Genomic DNA, 17,906 nt, shown 5'->3' on the forward strand with positions numbered 1-17,906 from the left:
CCAGCAACTAAGGTTACCCACCCGTAGTCATCCAAATCGACCTTCACCGTTGCCATCAATGACCCCGTTGCCAGATCACGAGCGTGGAACGTTCCCTCGATGCATACTTTTCTCCACGTAACGAGGAATATCAAATTAATATTCAGCAATTGGGAGGAAGTGCTCAATACGCTAGGATTCATGCTGGGATCTCAGGAACACGTTCTTATGGGCAGCCTAGTAGCACTCGGTCCCAGGCACTTAAGTCGCCAGTCTGGAGCGTATCAGGAGCTAGGGACTCCCACGCCGACCGTGTAACGAGACAACTGCCGAAGAACGAGGTACCCCATGGTGACCCCGGCCCGTCTCGTTCCCATCACCATCATTCCAGCTCGGAACCACCGTGCCAGTCACAAGCGTTTATCGAAATAGCAGGCCTCACGCTGGTCCGCAACGATCCCAATTCACCCCTTCATTAATGGTCTCTCCAATGCCTTCTTATGCTACGTCTCCCACATCAGGGCAACACGTCTCGGATAAACCCCGTCTCCGCGTCACTACACAATCCATTCCGGGTTCCTCGACTCAGTCTCTGCGGAGCGCCCCCTTACCGTCCACGACGACTTCATCACATACCACACCATTCCACGACGACGACGAGGCCTTCAAGGTTCACCCCGAACGCGCCGCCGTCTCAAGGATGGAAACGCTTCTGATGTTGAGTGCTTGTCGAGCTGAGGGTGTGGGCTCTAGATCGGAGGTAATTATGGGTCATCCCACTGCTGACGGTGTTGTCATTGTGTCACCGGTTCACGACCATTTTGGATACCCCGGTCTTAGCCCACAAACGGCTGGGCACAATTATCAGACCTTGACGCATCCTAACCTCTTGGGCTTGAGCGACATCAAGATCCGAGGTCCGCCAGAAGCGCCTGGAGATATGGGTTTTCGAACGGGCGCTGTAATTTCGACTCAGGAGAGGTCACCAACTCACCGCCGCGCGCGACAACGTAGCGGTTCGGTCGGCGCACCCACTTTGCCTGATTCTACTCACCGAGCGAGGGGACACCATGGGTCACACCGCAGCCGCCAACGCTCAACCTCGCTCATTGTTCAAGGACTGTCACCCGACGCGGTCAAGAAGCTACGTATGTACGAGCAAATCAAGTACCAAGGCAAGGGGAAACCGGAGAGTTTGAGGGAAATCGTTGGATGCACCGCTAAATATAGGTTTACGGAGCGCGAGCCAGGAAAAACGCGATACTCTCCTTATCAAAAGTAGGTCAATTCTATTCGTTCCCTATTTGGGGTGTTAATTAGAACCTAGACTCCCATTTCTGCCGCCGAGGTTCCATTACCGTCATCTCCTATTCTTCTCCCTACAAATCACCAGAAAGAACCATCTTTTATGGCCTCTCAAGTTCCCGATCCACCTTCTCCACGTAACGTCCCTCTGCCCATATCTCCTCCTCAGTCTCCCGATCTATGCGCCCCGGTTAATCATTCAGCACCCCCTATATCGTCTCTTATATCCTCCGACTCCTTGATCAGGTATCATGCGAGCCAAGGAATCAATCACCTCGTCCTATAAGGACTCGGCAAAACACTCAAAGTGGACGGGTAGTACCGACTCTGCGACTGATCTCAAGTCCAGACATGGTAGATCCGCAACTGGACGTGGGCACACCACAGACCGAATGCACCGAGAAGACCGAATGCGCTTCAGAAGGAGGCGTGACATCTGTGGACGATCAAGCAAGCCTCAAAAGTGAAGGACTAAAGCTCGAACCTCAGTTGGAACGTATCTTGACTCCCCCGCCCGCTTTTTGGTCTCCTCCGCCGAATTCAACTGTCATACGAACGTCGGCCCCGTTACCGTTGCTCCCTGCTGCAAACGTATCCACGCCAACCGCGCGAGCAACGTCTGTTTCAATTCCGAGCGCTCGTACCTCATCTGCTCCGCCTCTTCGGCCGATGTCTGTCCCTCCTCCTGGTGATTCTTTGCGTGTTGGTGAGTCTGAAGATGTGAGGCGAGCATGGAGTTGTCAGCCCGCGACTGCCGAGTTGCCCCCTGTAAAGAGCTTTGCTGGAGACTGGAGACAGTGCATGGTCATTGAACTTTCGGATGAGGAAGAAGAGGAAGAAGAGACGACGGATACGGATTTCAGTGAATTGGAAGATGAAGAAGTGGATGATTGTCAGGTGCTGGACGCGACTGACGTTGCTGCTGACGGAGATTTGATGACATTGCCCGAACTGAAATCGAAATCGGTTGGTGGTGCCGAAATGGGCTCTGCGAATCAGGATAAACCAGCCGAGAGCAGAGAGATGACCAAGGGGGTTGTGACACCCGGAATCGGGTCGGGTATGTGTTTTGCTTTAGCGATCCATTGGGATCTTGGGGCTTAGTTATAATAACAGGAGTCAATGCCGTTGAGGCAGTTCAGCATGCAATTGTCAAACTTGCATTGGATAATGCGGGAGCTGTGCATTCCCAACGTGCAATGCAGGCGCGGCCCAAGCGTCCAGCCGCCCCTATCCGCACTGGATCGATGACGGGAATTTATCCAACGATGAACCAGCCGTTTACGCGGCGCTCGTTAGATTCCGAGCACTATCGCGACTCGAACCCTCTCCGTGTTCTACAGAGTCAATACTCGACTACGGCGCCTCGCCCGAGCCATATTCACAACTTGCCTGTATACCCCCATCTTTCTGCCAATCCTACTCTCGAATCCCTGAGGTCAGGATTGGAGTTGCGTGCTGCTGCCAGCGCTAGTGCCATCGAAGAGGCGGTACGAGCCCGCAGTGCCTCGCCCGGCGTTACGCCTCAAGATGGGCATGGGCCAGGCTCCCGCTCAAATCCTGGGTTTATCCTTCCGCCTCGACTTCAGCGATTACAGAGTGTTCATCCAAGAACGACAGCACCGATTCCTACACCACGTTTGGAGATTCCCTCCCTTCCCTCCCCACGCCTTGATATTCCTGCCCTTCAGCAACGTCGGTCACCTTATGAGTCACCACTCCGATCGGCTCCTCCAGTCGCAAACCTATACCCTGCTCCCTTTAATGCGCCCCAGTATCCTGTGATGACTCGACAGTTCCCGATAATCCCCTTGGTGCAAGGTCTAAGTCACGTGGCTCCCAGCATTTACACCTCCCAAATGGATCAGCTAGCGCATACTCCGAGGCACTCCGCCTCCCCCGAGGCGCTGCCATCTTCAATCGAGCTCATTTGACGAGTATTTTCGACAATAAGCCGGTTCCACCGGCTCCTGCTACGGCACCTCTGCCCCGTAACAACAGCGGAAGATACAAACGTCAGACACAGAGGTCAGCCGAGGCTGTGTATCCAACTCTGAAGATTCGAAGCTTGCTCCTGTAGTCGCTGCGCCAATTCCTTCTCCGGAACCGATCGCCAGCGCAGAAACACCCACTACCCAGTCCTCAACTTCGTCTCCAATGCCAAAGCAAAAGGGCGGGAAAAAGCGTTGGCATAAGCACAGGAAGAACCCCACCTCTGAGCAAGCCAAGGCCGGTACTCCGACCTCCAGCACGTCGGGCGTCCCTTCTAAACCTAAGGAGTGTGCTAATACTCCCAAGGAGAGTGTGCCTACGCCCAAAAAACCTTCACCTTCTCCCCCTAAGAAAAGCTCGGCTTCCGTATCTAAGAGCGATTCGCCTCATATGGCGAATGAAACCCCAAGCTCAGCGTCAAAACCGAAACGCAAGCATAAGTCTCCTAAAAGACACAAACCCGCCAAATCTTGTGCCGTCCCGACGGCTGTTCCCGCTGTGTCTACTTGATTCGCTTTTTCGTTCCCGACTTGGTCTTGGTACTTTAACTTTATTGCAATAATCGCTGTCTGTGGTCGGATTGTTTTCGGTTTTGTTTGCATGATTATCTCTGTATTTTTTCGTCATAATGTAAAATGTATATACATGAATTTAGGATCTTTGCATGATCTTACTCGGCTGTTCGCACGTGTGATACATCTTGGCTTTAGTCTTGTAGGTTACGTGAACTTGTTGACATTGGCACACGCATGGAAGATCGGCGCTGTGCCCACGACTTCAAATCAAATCTGCAGGCTGGATTGAGAGTAATTATCAAACCGAACCTTGGCCGAGATCAAGTTGGTCGGTCGAAGGAGTTGCGCGTGAGCGACTATTGCCAATAAATGCGCCGTATATTCTCCTGTCTCGGCGCCTCACCCGACTGTTCGAGCTCGGAGTTTTGTGAGAAGCAGTCATCTCCGAGGGCTCGGCTTTATGAGTTTCAAAAGCTTGTGATTACGGATGGCCACTATCGGTCGAGTATTGGGAGGCGCATATACATTAGTCAAACACTACCCGGCTGGCTGTATTTTAATAGCAAAGTTACTCAGGCTATCCGGTCGATTTTGACTGGAATCAATATCATAATGAGAGTAATGAGAATAGTGAGCATTTGTATTACTGCCAGCTCAAGCTCGACTAGGATTCTCCGTGTTTTTCAACATGAAGAGAGTTCAGTTCCTCTTCGTGGAAGTACTTAGAATAAATGCATGGGCTATGAAATGATTTGAACGACCGTTCTTGGTGAACTAGTATGCTGGTATAAAAGGCTCGTCGCTGTGACCATTTTCGCTACACTCATCGAACACCCACCACTCTTTTCACATAATGCTCGCTCTCCCTGCTCTTCTACTCGCTGCGGCAACTTCTGTCCTTGGACATGGTTTTGTCCAGGAAATCGTCGCGTCCTCTGGGACGTATACCGGCTACCTCCCTTACAATGACCCGTATACCACCCCCGCTCCTCAAAGAAGTATTCGTAAGATTCCTGGTGAGTCTTCTCTTCTTGATGCTCCTTCTCTTCTTACCTTAGCCTAGGTAATGGGCCAATCGAGGATGTCACTTCAATGGATATTCAGTGCAACGGGGGAGCTGTACCCGCCCCCGCGATAATCAAGGTTGCAGCGGGCTCCAATGTCGCTCTGTAAGTATTCATCTAATGTACGGGCATCTACTCTGATCTAGTCTGAAAATTCCAGTAACTGGACCACTTGGCCTGACTCCCATATAGGCCCACTTATCACATACATGGCCAGAGCTCCATCAGATATCACCAAATGGAGTCCAGGAACATCGTGAGTATTAAATGGTGGATTATGCGATGAGGTATATGCTCACAATATTGATGCTTTCCGACAGAGCTGTTTGGTTCAAGATCGATGAGTCGGGTCTTTCAAATGGAAAATGGGCTGCAACAGACATTCTTACTGAGAACAAGAGTATTTATACTTTCAAGGTTCCTGCGTCGTTGAAGGCTGGCCAGTACCTTATCAGGTGGGCTTAAACATACCCTAAATCTGAGACCCCATAATGCTTAACATCCGGACCTTCAGGCACGAAATCATTGCGCTTCATTCGGGTACGATTCTGAGTTCAAGCAATGTTCAATCAATGACCTTCTCTCAAGCCTCCACCCAAGGTGGTGCTCAGTTTTATCCGTCATGCATTCAGGTCGAAATCACCGGTTCGGGAACTGAAACAGGTCCTTCAACTTGTCGCATTCCCCGGAGCGTACAAGTCGACCGACCCCGGCGTGAGTGCTCGTGATTCTACCAAAAATTCAACTAATATTTATGTTTGTAGATCCTGTTTGACCCCTACAGGGTGCCACTTCTTACCCGATCCGTGAGTTATTCCCCATTATACAGGTTAAATGCCTAACCGATGGCTTCTTTTTAATTACAGCCGGCCAGCAGTGTAAGCACCCGAAATGTTTGATTTGAAGGCCTTTAAATGCTAATATTGAATGCAGCTGGACTGGAGGCTCGTCTTCTGGGAACGCCCCTACTCCTGTTACCACTGTTCCTACTACTGCTCCTGCCGCTACCACAACCGCTCGCCCTACAACTCAGGCACCTGCCAGTATGTACCCAATCTCCCACTAGAAACACCTGTTGATGCCTTTTTAGACTACGCCTCGTCTGGACCCGCGGGCTCGGTCGCTCAGTATGGGCAATGTGGTGGCCTCTCGTACACTGGAGCGACTGTGAGTACCCAGATAGTTATCGTAAACTTGCTCACACGAATGATACATTGCAGACTTGCGCTCACCTTATACATGCAAGCGCCTCAACGACTACTACTATCAGTGCTTGTAACTGGAAGGAGGTATCACATCAATCGGTTACAATAACTATGGTCTCGACATGTTGGTATAACCTTGCTTCTAATAATATATTGCTTCTTCGAACGCTGGGCCACAGCTTCCTTGGCATGGATAAACTCACTACCGCTCCCTGGTGCTGCTCTCACTCATGCTATTTTGCTACCGACGATATAAGTATACCAAGTTTCCGCGGAATTCGACACAATTTCTGACAGAACATGCTGAAAACGGTCCATGTAAACATTCGGAATTTTTTGATCAGACTATTACATAGACCTTTTTAGTACATTCTAACTCGTTTGAGGTAGCCACAAAAATCTCGAAGATACGTACGACCTCCGATAGGTTTCCGGCTAATAACACAAGACTGCTCGTAAGGAATTTCCGTGCCTTGTATTGACACAGTGTATAGTTTCACCCTCAGTTGATACATGACTTAAGCACGAGAACCTATCTGATATCATTTTATGATTTATTAATGGAATGCATATATACATGATATAATTATCAATAGTAGCCATCATTCACCAGTTGAAAAACTTCGCGCAAAACACTGATCAATACTCGGCACCAGAGTTATCCTCTACCCGCCCGCCCGCGTTGGCCACGAGACCCAGAACGGTGAAGGTTGGGAAATCACCACGGCTGCGAAGCAGAGGGTGCACCGCGCCGACCGCGAGTCCGGCTCGTGGGTGGGTGGCCAAACCAGCCTTCGTGACCTCGGGATGGTGGGTGGGATAAAAATGACACCAAAACGTGCGACGGCACTCGGTTGTGCGAGGCCAGAAGGCGGAGGCGCTCGGACGCAAGTCGACACGGCTTGAAGCACCCAGTCACGTGACTTGCTACATGCTCCAGCTAAGTCGCTGTTTTGAGTCTCCACAGGCTTCGTCGCGAAACGTCCAGATGGGAACGGAACAGAACCTGTGGGTAAGTGTGCGGCTGATTTTTGGATAGTATGTGCGTAACAGGCGGGAGAAACAAAGGGTTACTAATATATCGAAACCCAAAAACTAGAAAGAAATTTCTTCAAAAAGTATATTGATGGTACGGAGGGCGGTTAGGAGAAAATAACAGCGCGCGAATGGAACAGACATGTGGTATGGGGATAATGCACAGATCGACGACGGTTACGCAATCGTGTGTATACACAGGGTTAATACCCTACCCTTTACTCAAACCCGGGCTTGTGTGCCCTCGCCAACCTTGGCTCGCGTTCTTTAAACAACTAACAGCGCTTAAAGAATAGCGATTATCTGGTGAGCAGCTTGTGTAGTATCATATGGGTTCAGACTCAGATTTAATTGTGCGCTCCCTCACCCATTTATTCGGAAGCCTCGAGTGTATTAAATGCAAGCTCACAGTTCGATCGTCTTTTGTGGATTTGAGCGCGACTGGAGCCTCTGTACTGCATTTAGAGGCGCATCTCAAGTCCCGCTGATTCGAATCAAATTGTATGACCAATAGCCGGCGTACTTGCCTGAACTCCAATCATTTTAATTGATTTGCGATCAATCCGTGGGCGGCTTCCCCGGTGATCTCCACTAACATGTTTGGGTTCGCCCTGCCACAAGCCTTCTTCACCTCATTTCTTTGCATTTTCTAAGGCGTCTCACCTACCATCCGAGTGCCGCTCTCTCTGGAGGGCCATAGTCTATTTTCCAATATTGAGAAACCGCTCGTTGAGTTTAACATTCTCTACGTACTCAAATATCACCATACTCCAATGTTAGTTGCTCCATGGGGCTTGTGTAGCTATCGTTTTACAGTTCCGAGCACGTATACACCATAGCCACACCATAGCCACAGTATGGCCTTTCAAGTTTGGTTGAGAGATTACCCAAAAAAATTCTTCTGCGAGTTTCCCACCTACAAAAACGATGCTTCGTGTAAAATATCCCGATTGAATTGTGTACTGCCCATGCGCACACCTATACGAACGTAATGATTGCGGCCAAGCGCCTAGGGCTGTACGATCAGACACGTATGCAGGCCTACGTTTCAACCCTCTTTTATTGCACTGGATGACGGCTACCAGTATCTTGAGTGCTGAAGGGTGATGGGCCTCATGCCCGAGAACTGAATTCAGAACTCTTGGCCAGCGGCAAAGATCGAGAATATTTGAAATAATAGGCATACTGCATATATAAAACCTCAAGCTTGTCTGAGAGGCGTTGGTATTACTTGCCTCTGACTACTCCTCGCCCCATGGTCTCCCTTCGATATTATCCATTGAAGTTCGTGGCCGTTTCCTTGCTGTGGCCGAGTTTTGTTTCCTCAGCATCAACCCCCAATTGTGAGCATTCGTGTGGTATTTATTGATGCGTAATCTGACTCTGCATCCTACAGTTTCCCAGAATCCAGGGAATAAGAAAGAAATGAGAGCAGAAACGAAGGTGCACGAGAAACATGGAAATTCGGGGTTATACTGTATAACAATCTGACGGCCTTGGATGTCCAATAAGTTGATTATTGGTTAGTTTTACCGGTTCTATACTGACATTCTTTTACAGGGCCAATGGAACTGCTAGGATGGCTAGGAAAAGGCTCAGCTTCACAGACAAATCCGATCTGGCCATCTGTCCCTTATGAATTTGTATTCGATTACATCGCGGAGAGTTTGGAACCCATCTCTACTCTAGCAGGACCATCGGTAGTTCCATCAAAGACCTTTGACCAAGTCCACGGTACCCAGTATGACATCATCCTCGTCCCAGGTGGTACGTATTCTCAACGCGAAGCCGATGTGGCGCACCAACTAATCAGCTGCGCCCTAAATACAGCCGCTGGGAGGGTGGCTGGAGAGGTGTCACCCACGATCGTCAATTTTGTCAAGAATCAGAACCCGGGCCTCAAATACTTGCTCTCCGTCTGCACTGGTGCTTGGATCGTAGCTAATGCAGGAGTACTAGAAGGGAAAAATGCAACTACTAATAAGGCTGCGTTTATGAGAATCAAAGTGGGTCTTACTACGCCTGGTATGAAAAACTAAGCCCCCTGACTTCAATTCGCCTTGAAGAACGAGACTAGTACAAACATTAATTGGATTCCGAAGGCGCGATGGGTCGTCGATGGGAATACATGGACAAGTTCGGGAGTAAGTGCCGGCGCTGACATGGCTCACGCTTTCATGGAGTTTCTCGTTGGAGATAACTTCACTACAGTGGCCCGTAATATTGTAGAGTGGAGAGCAGCAGAACAAGGCGACGACCCCTTCGCTCATGAGTGGGGACTTGCCTAGATCTGTCAGGTACCAAGTATGCCAGAGATTTATTTGCTGTAATTCTATTCTCCGCTTCTCAGTGTTGATCTTACTACCTTCTTGAGACTATTATAGTCCTTACTACTTATTCACTGCCTTCTTATCTGTGTCGGGTGCGAGACCCAGACCGGTAAGGTTTGGGTAATCCCGTGGCTGCAAGGCAGCAAAGGTGGACTGGGGGCGCCCGACCGCAAGACTGGCCCATTTGTGGGCGACCCAAATCCGCTCGTAACCGTCTGGGGTGATGGACAAGCGAAGGCGTATTGAAAAACTCTGTATGCGAAATCGGACGGTGGGGGGGGGGGGGTTGAGGTACAAGTCGACACAACGTGAAGCGGTAGCCACTGTATTCCAGCCAAGTTGCTATTTTGCGTCTGCATAAGCTTCGTCGCAAAACGTCCAAATCCAACTACCATTTAAATAGTAGCTTGGCTCCGTTAGATATACAGGCTTTTGAGCCCCAAAACTACTTATCTCAACTCATATTTGTCGAAGCCACTAGCCTAATCGGCATTACAGGACCTTGAGTAATGGACATCAGTCTAGATTTTCTGAGCAAAAAGACGCGAGCTTTACCCGCCCTCTGCTAACCCGATTCGCTGAGCACACCTCGACTTCTATGCTTCCATTATTTTGGACGCTTAAGAGAGTACAATGACGCGCATGGGCAACTTCACATCGTAATGACTAACACCTTAATTAGAATCTAGTTCAATGCGGGCGACCTTTACTTGACAATGTATTTAAGCAAATAGACAGCTTCTTTTCTGGATATTTACCAAGTATATTCAACTGCAATTCATGTAAAATGATGATAATGGAAGCAAGGTAAATAGTAAAAAAAAAAAAAACAATTGCATGAAAGCACGACCTCAGGGGCATAAGACTATAAACATAAACTACAAAAACAGACGCACAAAACAATCAGGCGTCAGGAAGCTATTCAAATTCTGCTGCGTCCTTTGCGAGAGATTTTGCGCATCTACTCCTGCTCATTTAGACCGGGTGTTAAAATCGTAATAGTAAACTCACGGCTTCTTTTATAGTTACGGCTGCGAGTCGATCCTAAGGTTCTTGTGCCCAACACTTTGTCAATAGGGGCCACAAAGCGTCGGCTTGTGGATCACCCATCGGGATTTGCCTCTGGGGCCGATTTGGACGTATTCCTTCCGTGACCCTTCTGAGTACAGCGATATCAGTTAAACCATAGTGTGGTACTAGACCACTGATTATTTCCTATAATACCCATTTTGTACCCGTTGAGCACCATAGATCCCTAAATGCAACAGTGCATACCAGAAAGGTCTGCACCATATCTCTATTATCAGCCTTCATTAGCACAGAGTGGCCGTAAATACTGTTTCTTACCATTCCGAGCGAGTACACATCAGCTTCATAAGAAAATCCCGATTCTTCCTCGAGTATCTCAGGAGCCTACCAATCCATAATTTAATGTAGTCTCCCGACCAAATATACTTGAATTCTTAACATACCGCCCAACGGATTGACATACTAGGTCCGCTAGTAGTCGTAGTAAATCGGAGTGTATAATTGCTGAGAATTGCGTTTCCAAAATCAGCTATTTTAGGAATGTAATCATCTGATACTAAAATGTTTGCCTTTGCATGATCAGATGGCTATAGACCCGGGGAGCCATGCCAACAACTCACCCCTTTAATATCACCATGAGCCTACGTATACCACATGCGTATTAGCTAGTAAACCGCTTATGTAGAGTAAGAAATGTACTGCTTACAATCTTCTGGCTATGCAAGTATGAAACTCCGCTAGCAATTCGGGCGCACTAGTGATGTCAAATTCAGATCATTCATCATCACAATGTAAGTGAGCCCTCGTACCAGCCAGTAGCGATCAAACCGAGGATGTCGAGAAAGAAATTGATTGACATTCCCATTGCCCATCCAAGGCGAGATCATAGCAATTTGGTTGCGATATAAAGCAACCCCATTCAGTTCCAGAATGTTGGGATGCCTGCACTTGGACCACACATAAAGTTCATGGGCAGCACGCTACGAGAAAATAAAATAAGGAAACATATTCTGGCGCTCAAATAACTAGGTATCACACCTTTAAATCCTTACGAGATTCTTCGGTGGTGTGGACAACAAGTCTAAGACACTTGATGCCAACATGAGTCCCATGATGAAGTGTCCCTCGATAGACATCACCAAAGCCACCTGTTGATACTGGGAATAGGCCCGACCTAGACAAGTTAAGCTGCTCTGTAATATCCTCACAGCCATGATCCCCAAGATGTTTGATTATCTCATCGCTGGGCTAGCTAAGGTGTTATTATATTGAAAAATCAATCATAATCGAAACCTCACCATTTCAGCACTAATTGTGGCTGGCAAGACATTATTCGGCTTTGGGGTATCCTAGGGTATTGAAAACCTGCATCAGTAAATAAAACAAACCGCAACTTTGATTGATCATGCCTCTTTCCTATCTCTTTTAGAGGTTTATTATTACAATTTTATTGGAATATAAGTTGAGTGCAAGTCCGGAAGAACCAACCGGCGCATAATTTCCCGCCTCCACCATTTGAAAGAAAGCTATAGACAAAGGTGCGGATCTGTGATTAAGTATTTCAAAGTGAGTGAAAGGAGTACACACAAATGATTCCTGCGGCATTGATTCCACCGGAGGTTTATTCGGCGCTACCTGCAATAGCAGGCTACTTGCATTTGCAAAAACCTCCGACACACCTTGCCGGGTCTTTGCCGAACACTCATGATACGCGTGCGCACCTGTATAATGGATTTTTTGGACAGAGTTTTCGTGGGATGATTGAGCGTAGAGGCCAGTAGTTAATTGCCGCGTCTATACCAATCTTTTCTGCTACTCTCCTCCCTTCACCATAGGGCACTATCCGATAGCCGCGGCGCGAAGTAGTTATGTCTGCCTTGCACCCAACAAGCATTATAGGAACTGATTCTGGAAGAAAATGCCGAATTTCGGGTAGCCACTATGTCTCACCCAGATCATTCTATCTATAAAAAGGTGGTTGAGTATGTGGAGCTAACCTTTTCGAGTATATTCTCTAGCGAGTCAAGGTTTGAGATATCGAAGACTACTATGACCAGATCCCGGCCCGAGTACGACAGAGGCCGAAGACTATCATAATCACCCAGCCCGCTACGAATGTATGCATAGTGACGTTAGAGCCCCGATTGAATAAGGTTCATCCAGAAATGTGATATGAGAGTCGAGCACTAAAACTCACGAAACATCATATAGCTCCAGGTTTATTGTTATGTCAGAATAATTGAGCTTGGTCTTGTATGTCTCAAATACGGCTGTAAGTACATGAGACAGAAGCATCGTATTGATAATTCTTATGAGCATAGCTATATTGTCTTCTGGCCTACCAATATAATGTACTTACTTGGCTTTATTCGATCGTACATTGGTTCAAGTTGAATTAGCACCCAAAGAAGCGAAGGAATATCGGGCCGATGAACACAGTGCCCAAGAGTAACGTTCTTACCACATCATATTCCGGAAAAGTAACTGAAACAAGGACGCTGGCAAGGGCAGTTTTCCCTGATTCAGGCGTCATTAATGCGGAACCAATCAAGTTTAATACAATTCCCTACCAGCCGCACCATCCCCAACGAGAACAATCGACTTGGAAATCTATAACGACAATGGAATATTCAACACAACAGTGGAAAGAGTTAAACGTGTGCCAGTGTCAGGAGCTGATAGCTGTATACTAATCGACCTACTGATTTCTTGCCTAGCATAGATTAAACCGATCGAGTGAACCAAGTATTTAAAGATACCGAAGGTAGAGTAGGGAATGAGTGTAGAGCCAGGTTAAAGGGCAAAAAAAAGCCTGATCTCTGTTGGTTGCTGATTTAGCCACCGCCAAACGCTACGGGCGAGAGGAGGATACGAGGCCTCGGCACAGGCACTGTGCGTGGTCAGATTACATAAACAAGCTCAGGAAGGTACAGATAGACGCCAATATGCGTTTATTGTTATCTACCTTGTTCATGTGGCGATAGGTTGACTAATGAATCGGTCTGGTGATTGATAGGAAGAGCACGCTTAGTTTACTGTAGAAGACATGTTGCCTCTTGTAGTAATGTATTTGGTAATAGTGTCCTCAATTCATCAAGTGGAATCCATTATAGGTTTATTATCCAACGCTCTAGGCGTTTTTCCCAATGGGGGTATCAACTCAAGTGGAACAGCTACTAGTAAACTGTCTGTTACTCCAAGAAGTCTTGGCTTCCGACCCCCAAATTACGAGGTGATCAATGCCTTCCATTACAAGCCGCGATCAACTTTAAACCAACCAAGCTGCCCGTCAGTCCACAACCACCCTTGGATCCTCCAAGTATCAAACCCGAATTAGTCACTCGCCATCCTCTTATTTGCGGTTTCCTTTGTGCATGAAAACATTACATCAAGGCTCAATGTATGCGCGGGACCATGTAGCCAGGCACGCCGACTTGAAGCCGGCCACGTGCGACTCGGCATTCGCGCCATCAAGCGCAAGAATGACTCGAGTTGATGGCTAACCAAAAAGGATAAAAATACATGGACTGTGCGAGTGGCGTTTTTCTCCCTCTTTCTACCCTCCCGATGTGTGTATTCGCTATAATCCGTAGGCGATGCTGAATTTGAATAGGGTCTTGTTTCGTGGTTTGTGGTTTGTGGTTTGTGGTCCGTGGTCGTCTTTGAGTCGGCCCATTTGGATCCGCTCTCGATTTGAGTCTTGCTGTTCTCGTTACAGTCGACTTTAGAGCTATTCAATCCTTGGGAATTCGTTTCGAATCGATATAATTTCGGTTTGCTAGACTGCTCTTCATAGTCCAAACCGTTCTTGTGCTCACTTGCGCGACCCACCAAATTCCGATATAGATTCTTTAAGCCCCTAGGACGAAAAGAGGGTGCTCTCTATGCATCCAATCACACGTTCAACCCCCACACTCCAGTCACACAACCACGAGGAAAAGTACAAAAAATTACATTTCAAAGCGTACACATCCATACGAATAAACAACTCGGGCGCGCCTTTCCTCCCAACCACCCGCAGGGCGCCCTACAACAAACAACCAACAAACATCACACATACACACAAGCGCACGGGTGCACCCAAGTCTATACGAGCATACCAGCGATCGCCGCGGTCTGTAAAGTGGACAAGAACCCGCAGATCATGGCGCTCGGTGCGACGCGGGCGATGACTTTTCCTCGCGACGGAGCGAGCGCGGATAAGACGCCGATTTGGATTCCGAGCGAACCTGGGTGGGCGGATGCGTCAGCGTGTGCGCGTCTGTATTTAAAACCCAGACGAGATGAGAAGAACCATGAGGGGGGTGAATTGGGAAGTAGGATCGACGACGGGGGAGTTGGAGCCCCGCGCTAAAGATCCCCGAACGAGCTCGGCCCAACTCGAGTCGAGTGCTTGGCCGAACTCGTTCGGTCATCCGCCTCCCCAGAGCTACAGTGATCGAGGATAACTGTTCCTATCCCACAACCCCGGTACGACGCGTACGATCGTCACGGGTCGATCCCCCGCACACGACACGATTCATTTGACCCCGGATTCATGGTCCAAACCCAACCCCCCATGCCATTTCAAATCAAAAGTATCCAACTTGCAACTCACCCAAGTTTGCAAACCCGCACAGTCCATAGCTCGCGATGGTGTAACCACGCTGAGAAAACGGATTAAGGGCATCTTGTTCTTTGAGCGCTTGATAGGCGACAAACTCGTTGGCCACCAACTTGGTCGCGAACAGCCTGGCCACCCTGAGGAGCTCGTTCCTGGGTACACCGATGAGGAACGTGATAGGGTAGAACAAGTACCCGAAGATCAAGTCGAGGGTCAAATGGTGGATACCGAACCCCTTGCCAACCCAGATGAGCAGGCCGTCGATGGTATAGACGAGAGCGAGCACGGTGAGGACGTTGCACAGGATCTGGCCGGCAACGATAAGACCGAACAGGGCGCCCTTGGAAAAGGCGTGGAGCGCATTGGCCGGTCGTCCGTGCTTGTCTTCCGCGCCTTGGTCGATGATGACCTGGCCCCTCGTGATCGGCTCCTCGGTCTCTGGGATGCGAAGCTTGGAGATGGCGATCGAGGCCGGGATGGACATGACGGACGAGGTGACGAGGTTTTGGCCGGGGACACCCATGTTGACGTAGGCGGCAAAGACGGAGCCGGCGATGGTGGAGAACCCGGAAGTCATGGACAGGTGGATCTCGGATTCGGTCATGAGGTCGACAAAGGGTCGGACGAGACATGCGCTCTCGCCCTGTCCGATCCAGGGCGAGGCGGCGGCGACAACGGCTTCGGCACCCGAAACGTTCATGGTCTTGAAGAAGAACCAGGCAAACTGCTTGATGAGCCATTGCATGACGCCGAGGTAGTAGAGCATCTGGACAAAGGCAATGAAGAAGATGATGGCGCCGAGTGTGTTGACAAAGAACCAGTGTTTGGCTGTAACTTCGGGGTCAAAGAAGAATCCGGCTGCTGGACCGGCCTGATCCAAAAAGTCGGCGGCAAGTTGGGCGACCCAGAGGAAGATTTTGAAGCCAGCATCGGTTTTGAGGACAAAGAGTGCGATGGCTTGTTGCATGAACAGGCCCACGATCACGGTTGGCCTGGGTGTAGGTGAGTACAAATTCATACACATCTAGACACAGCTACTTACCAAGGAACCTGGGAGCGGTGCTTAGAGGACAGCCAGAATCCGCATGTGAACACAAAGAGACCAAAGACAGAGATGGCTCGGTCACCGTATCCCGTTCCTTCAGGCAGAGGGAAGCCAAATGCAGAGCCAAAGACGATGCCGAGGAGAGCAAGCCATCCCATGGCAAGTCGGGCACGATACGAGATCGCAAAGAACGGACCGGAAATGAGCGGCTGCCATACGGCCTCGACCGGACGAGTAACGACGCTATTCGGGATGAACCTGAACGCAATAATGAGGATAAAGAACCATGCCCAAAATGTCTGTACGATCCTAATGGGAAAAAAATAATCAACATTTGGAGCAGAATTTAAATTTGATGACGCACCATCGGTGTCGAGTGGCCTCCAAGACCGTCGAGGATATCCACCAGCCGAGGATGACGAGGGCTACACTAGTGAGGATGTAGGGCCGGTACTTGGCATACCTGGCTCTGCGCTCTTCACGCTTGCGCTCGGCCTCGTCGTTGTCGTGAGCAATCACGTGCTTGACATCGTGATGCTTGTCGTGGGAGATAGAGCCCGACTCGACCTCCAAGTCCCGCTTCTCGTCGGTGACCGAGTTGCGTTTCCCCTCAGGCTCAACACCTGCAATCTCGTAGAGGCCTGGCTGGTTCATGGTTCTGCTCTACTCGCCCACCTTCTCCGCAGTGTCAAATGATTATATACCTAGCCGATATCTCATTTACATCCGCTCCGCCATTTCCACATGTATCTTCCGATTATGGAACCGGCTAATCTCTCCCGGTTGGGCGTGTCCATGTGGAGACTTGTATCCCCGCATGAATTCGGTCTGCCCATATCCAACCATATCCTTCGCTTTGCTGCTTCTCAGGCACACGACGCTCCATGCTCCCAATCCTATACCCTCGTGAATATACATCTATTGTCTAGGCACTTGCCCAAGGCACCGCTCGCTCTTGTCCACATGTTTCGGCTCGTTTGCCAGTTATCTCCTCCCCTGCTCCCTTGCCCCCGACCTTCTAATTGGCCGATCATCATCCTCCCCACATAGATAAGACAAACTTGCCTATCACCGGAGATAACCCTGCGTTTGTTTATTTTTCCCTCTGATGCGCTCGTTTCAACTATACGCCAATCACAGTAACCTACCCGGGGAGACAATTCAAAGATGGGTTGTTTTCTCTGCCGCACTCTCAAAACACACACGCAATACCCTCGGCCGCAGCTACCTTGGACCAAAATGCATATGGCGCCTGTTAGTGTAGATGGGCGCTCTGCACGAACCCACAAGTAATGCTTCCTAATGATGGATCCCTTGATAGCAAGTGCAGTACACTGGGTTCTTCCCAACGCCACACCCACACTTTGAGATTCCCGAGCCAATTCAGTAGAGTTCAAAGAACGAGGGAAAAGGACGTTTGGAGTTTCCCGGTGCGATGTGGTTGGAGTGCTGACCCGGCGCGTCATTCGGCCGGTGACGCATTCGAGACGATTACTATGGCTTGATTCATAATCTCCTTCTTTCCGACTTTTGTCTCGCTTTTTTTTGTCCGGGTGGAGCTATGCGTGATTCTCTAGATTCAATCGACAAGGTTTCGAGGTTGTGCTTCATCACTGATATATTCACGTCCTCGGGCGCTCTTGGGTAGCTGTTCTGTATCCCTCGACCTCGCCTGGTCACCCCCTGATGCGTTTCGCCACCCTATACCACCCAGGTATCATTCGGACATAGGTTAACCCCTATCATTCTCGACCGAGCCGACTTGATGTGGTACTTTCAGAACCAACGTGGTCGAGTATTTTTG

At 49.1% G+C, this 17,906-nt stretch overlaps 4 protein-coding genes across 4 annotated transcripts; 3 read left to right on the forward strand and 1 right to left on the reverse strand.

The window, feature by feature from the left end:
• Positions 1–469: 469 nt before the first annotated feature.
• On the forward strand, positions 470–1,570 carry RhiXN_10216 (WNK lysine deficient protein kinase 2; the record flags this gene model as incomplete). The annotated part of the gene is made up of 3 exons (XM_043330032.1): positions 470–1,186; positions 1,210–1,257; positions 1,307–1,570. 3 exons carry the CDS (start codon positions 470–472, stop codon positions 1,568–1,570), a joined length of 1,029 nt encoding a protein of 342 aa, XP_043184129.1.
• A 65-nt stretch (positions 1,571–1,635) lies between these two features.
• Positions 1,636–3,786, forward strand: RhiXN_10217 (WNK lysine deficient protein kinase 2; the record flags this gene model as incomplete). Its single annotated transcript, XM_043330033.1, has 4 exons — positions 1,636–2,344; positions 2,401–3,105; positions 3,153–3,299; positions 3,365–3,786. 4 exons carry the CDS (start codon positions 1,636–1,638, stop codon positions 3,784–3,786), a joined length of 1,983 nt encoding a protein of 660 aa, XP_043184130.1.
• An 858-nt stretch (positions 3,787–4,644) lies between these two features.
• Positions 4,645–6,134, forward strand: RhiXN_10218 (glycoside hydrolase family 61 protein; the record flags this gene model as incomplete). The annotated part of the gene is made up of 11 exons (XM_043330034.1): positions 4,645–4,807; positions 4,855–4,960; positions 5,016–5,111; positions 5,176–5,310; positions 5,370–5,395; positions 5,444–5,569; positions 5,640–5,661; positions 5,722–5,733; positions 5,789–5,898; positions 5,946–6,022; positions 6,102–6,134. The coding sequence occupies 11 exons, from the start codon at positions 4,645–4,647 to the stop codon at positions 6,132–6,134; spliced, it is 906 nt and encodes a 301-aa protein (XP_043184131.1).
• An 8,406-nt stretch (positions 6,135–14,540) lies between these two features.
• RhiXN_10219 (proton/nucleoside cotransporter) lies at positions 14,541–16,756 on the reverse strand (the record flags this gene model as incomplete). Its single annotated transcript, XM_043330035.1, has 4 exons — positions 14,541–14,683; positions 15,052–16,049; positions 16,100–16,411; positions 16,467–16,756. The coding sequence occupies 4 exons, from the start codon at positions 16,754–16,756 to the stop codon at positions 14,541–14,543; spliced, it is 1,743 nt and encodes a 580-aa protein (XP_043184132.1).
• Positions 16,757–17,906: the final 1,150 nt, after the last annotated feature.

Source organism: Rhizoctonia solani, chromosome 11 (genome assembly GCF_016906535.1).
Source record: "Rhizoctonia solani chromosome 11, complete sequence".
NCBI classification, from domain to species: domain Eukaryota; kingdom Fungi; phylum Basidiomycota; class Agaricomycetes; order Cantharellales; family Ceratobasidiaceae; genus Rhizoctonia; species Rhizoctonia solani.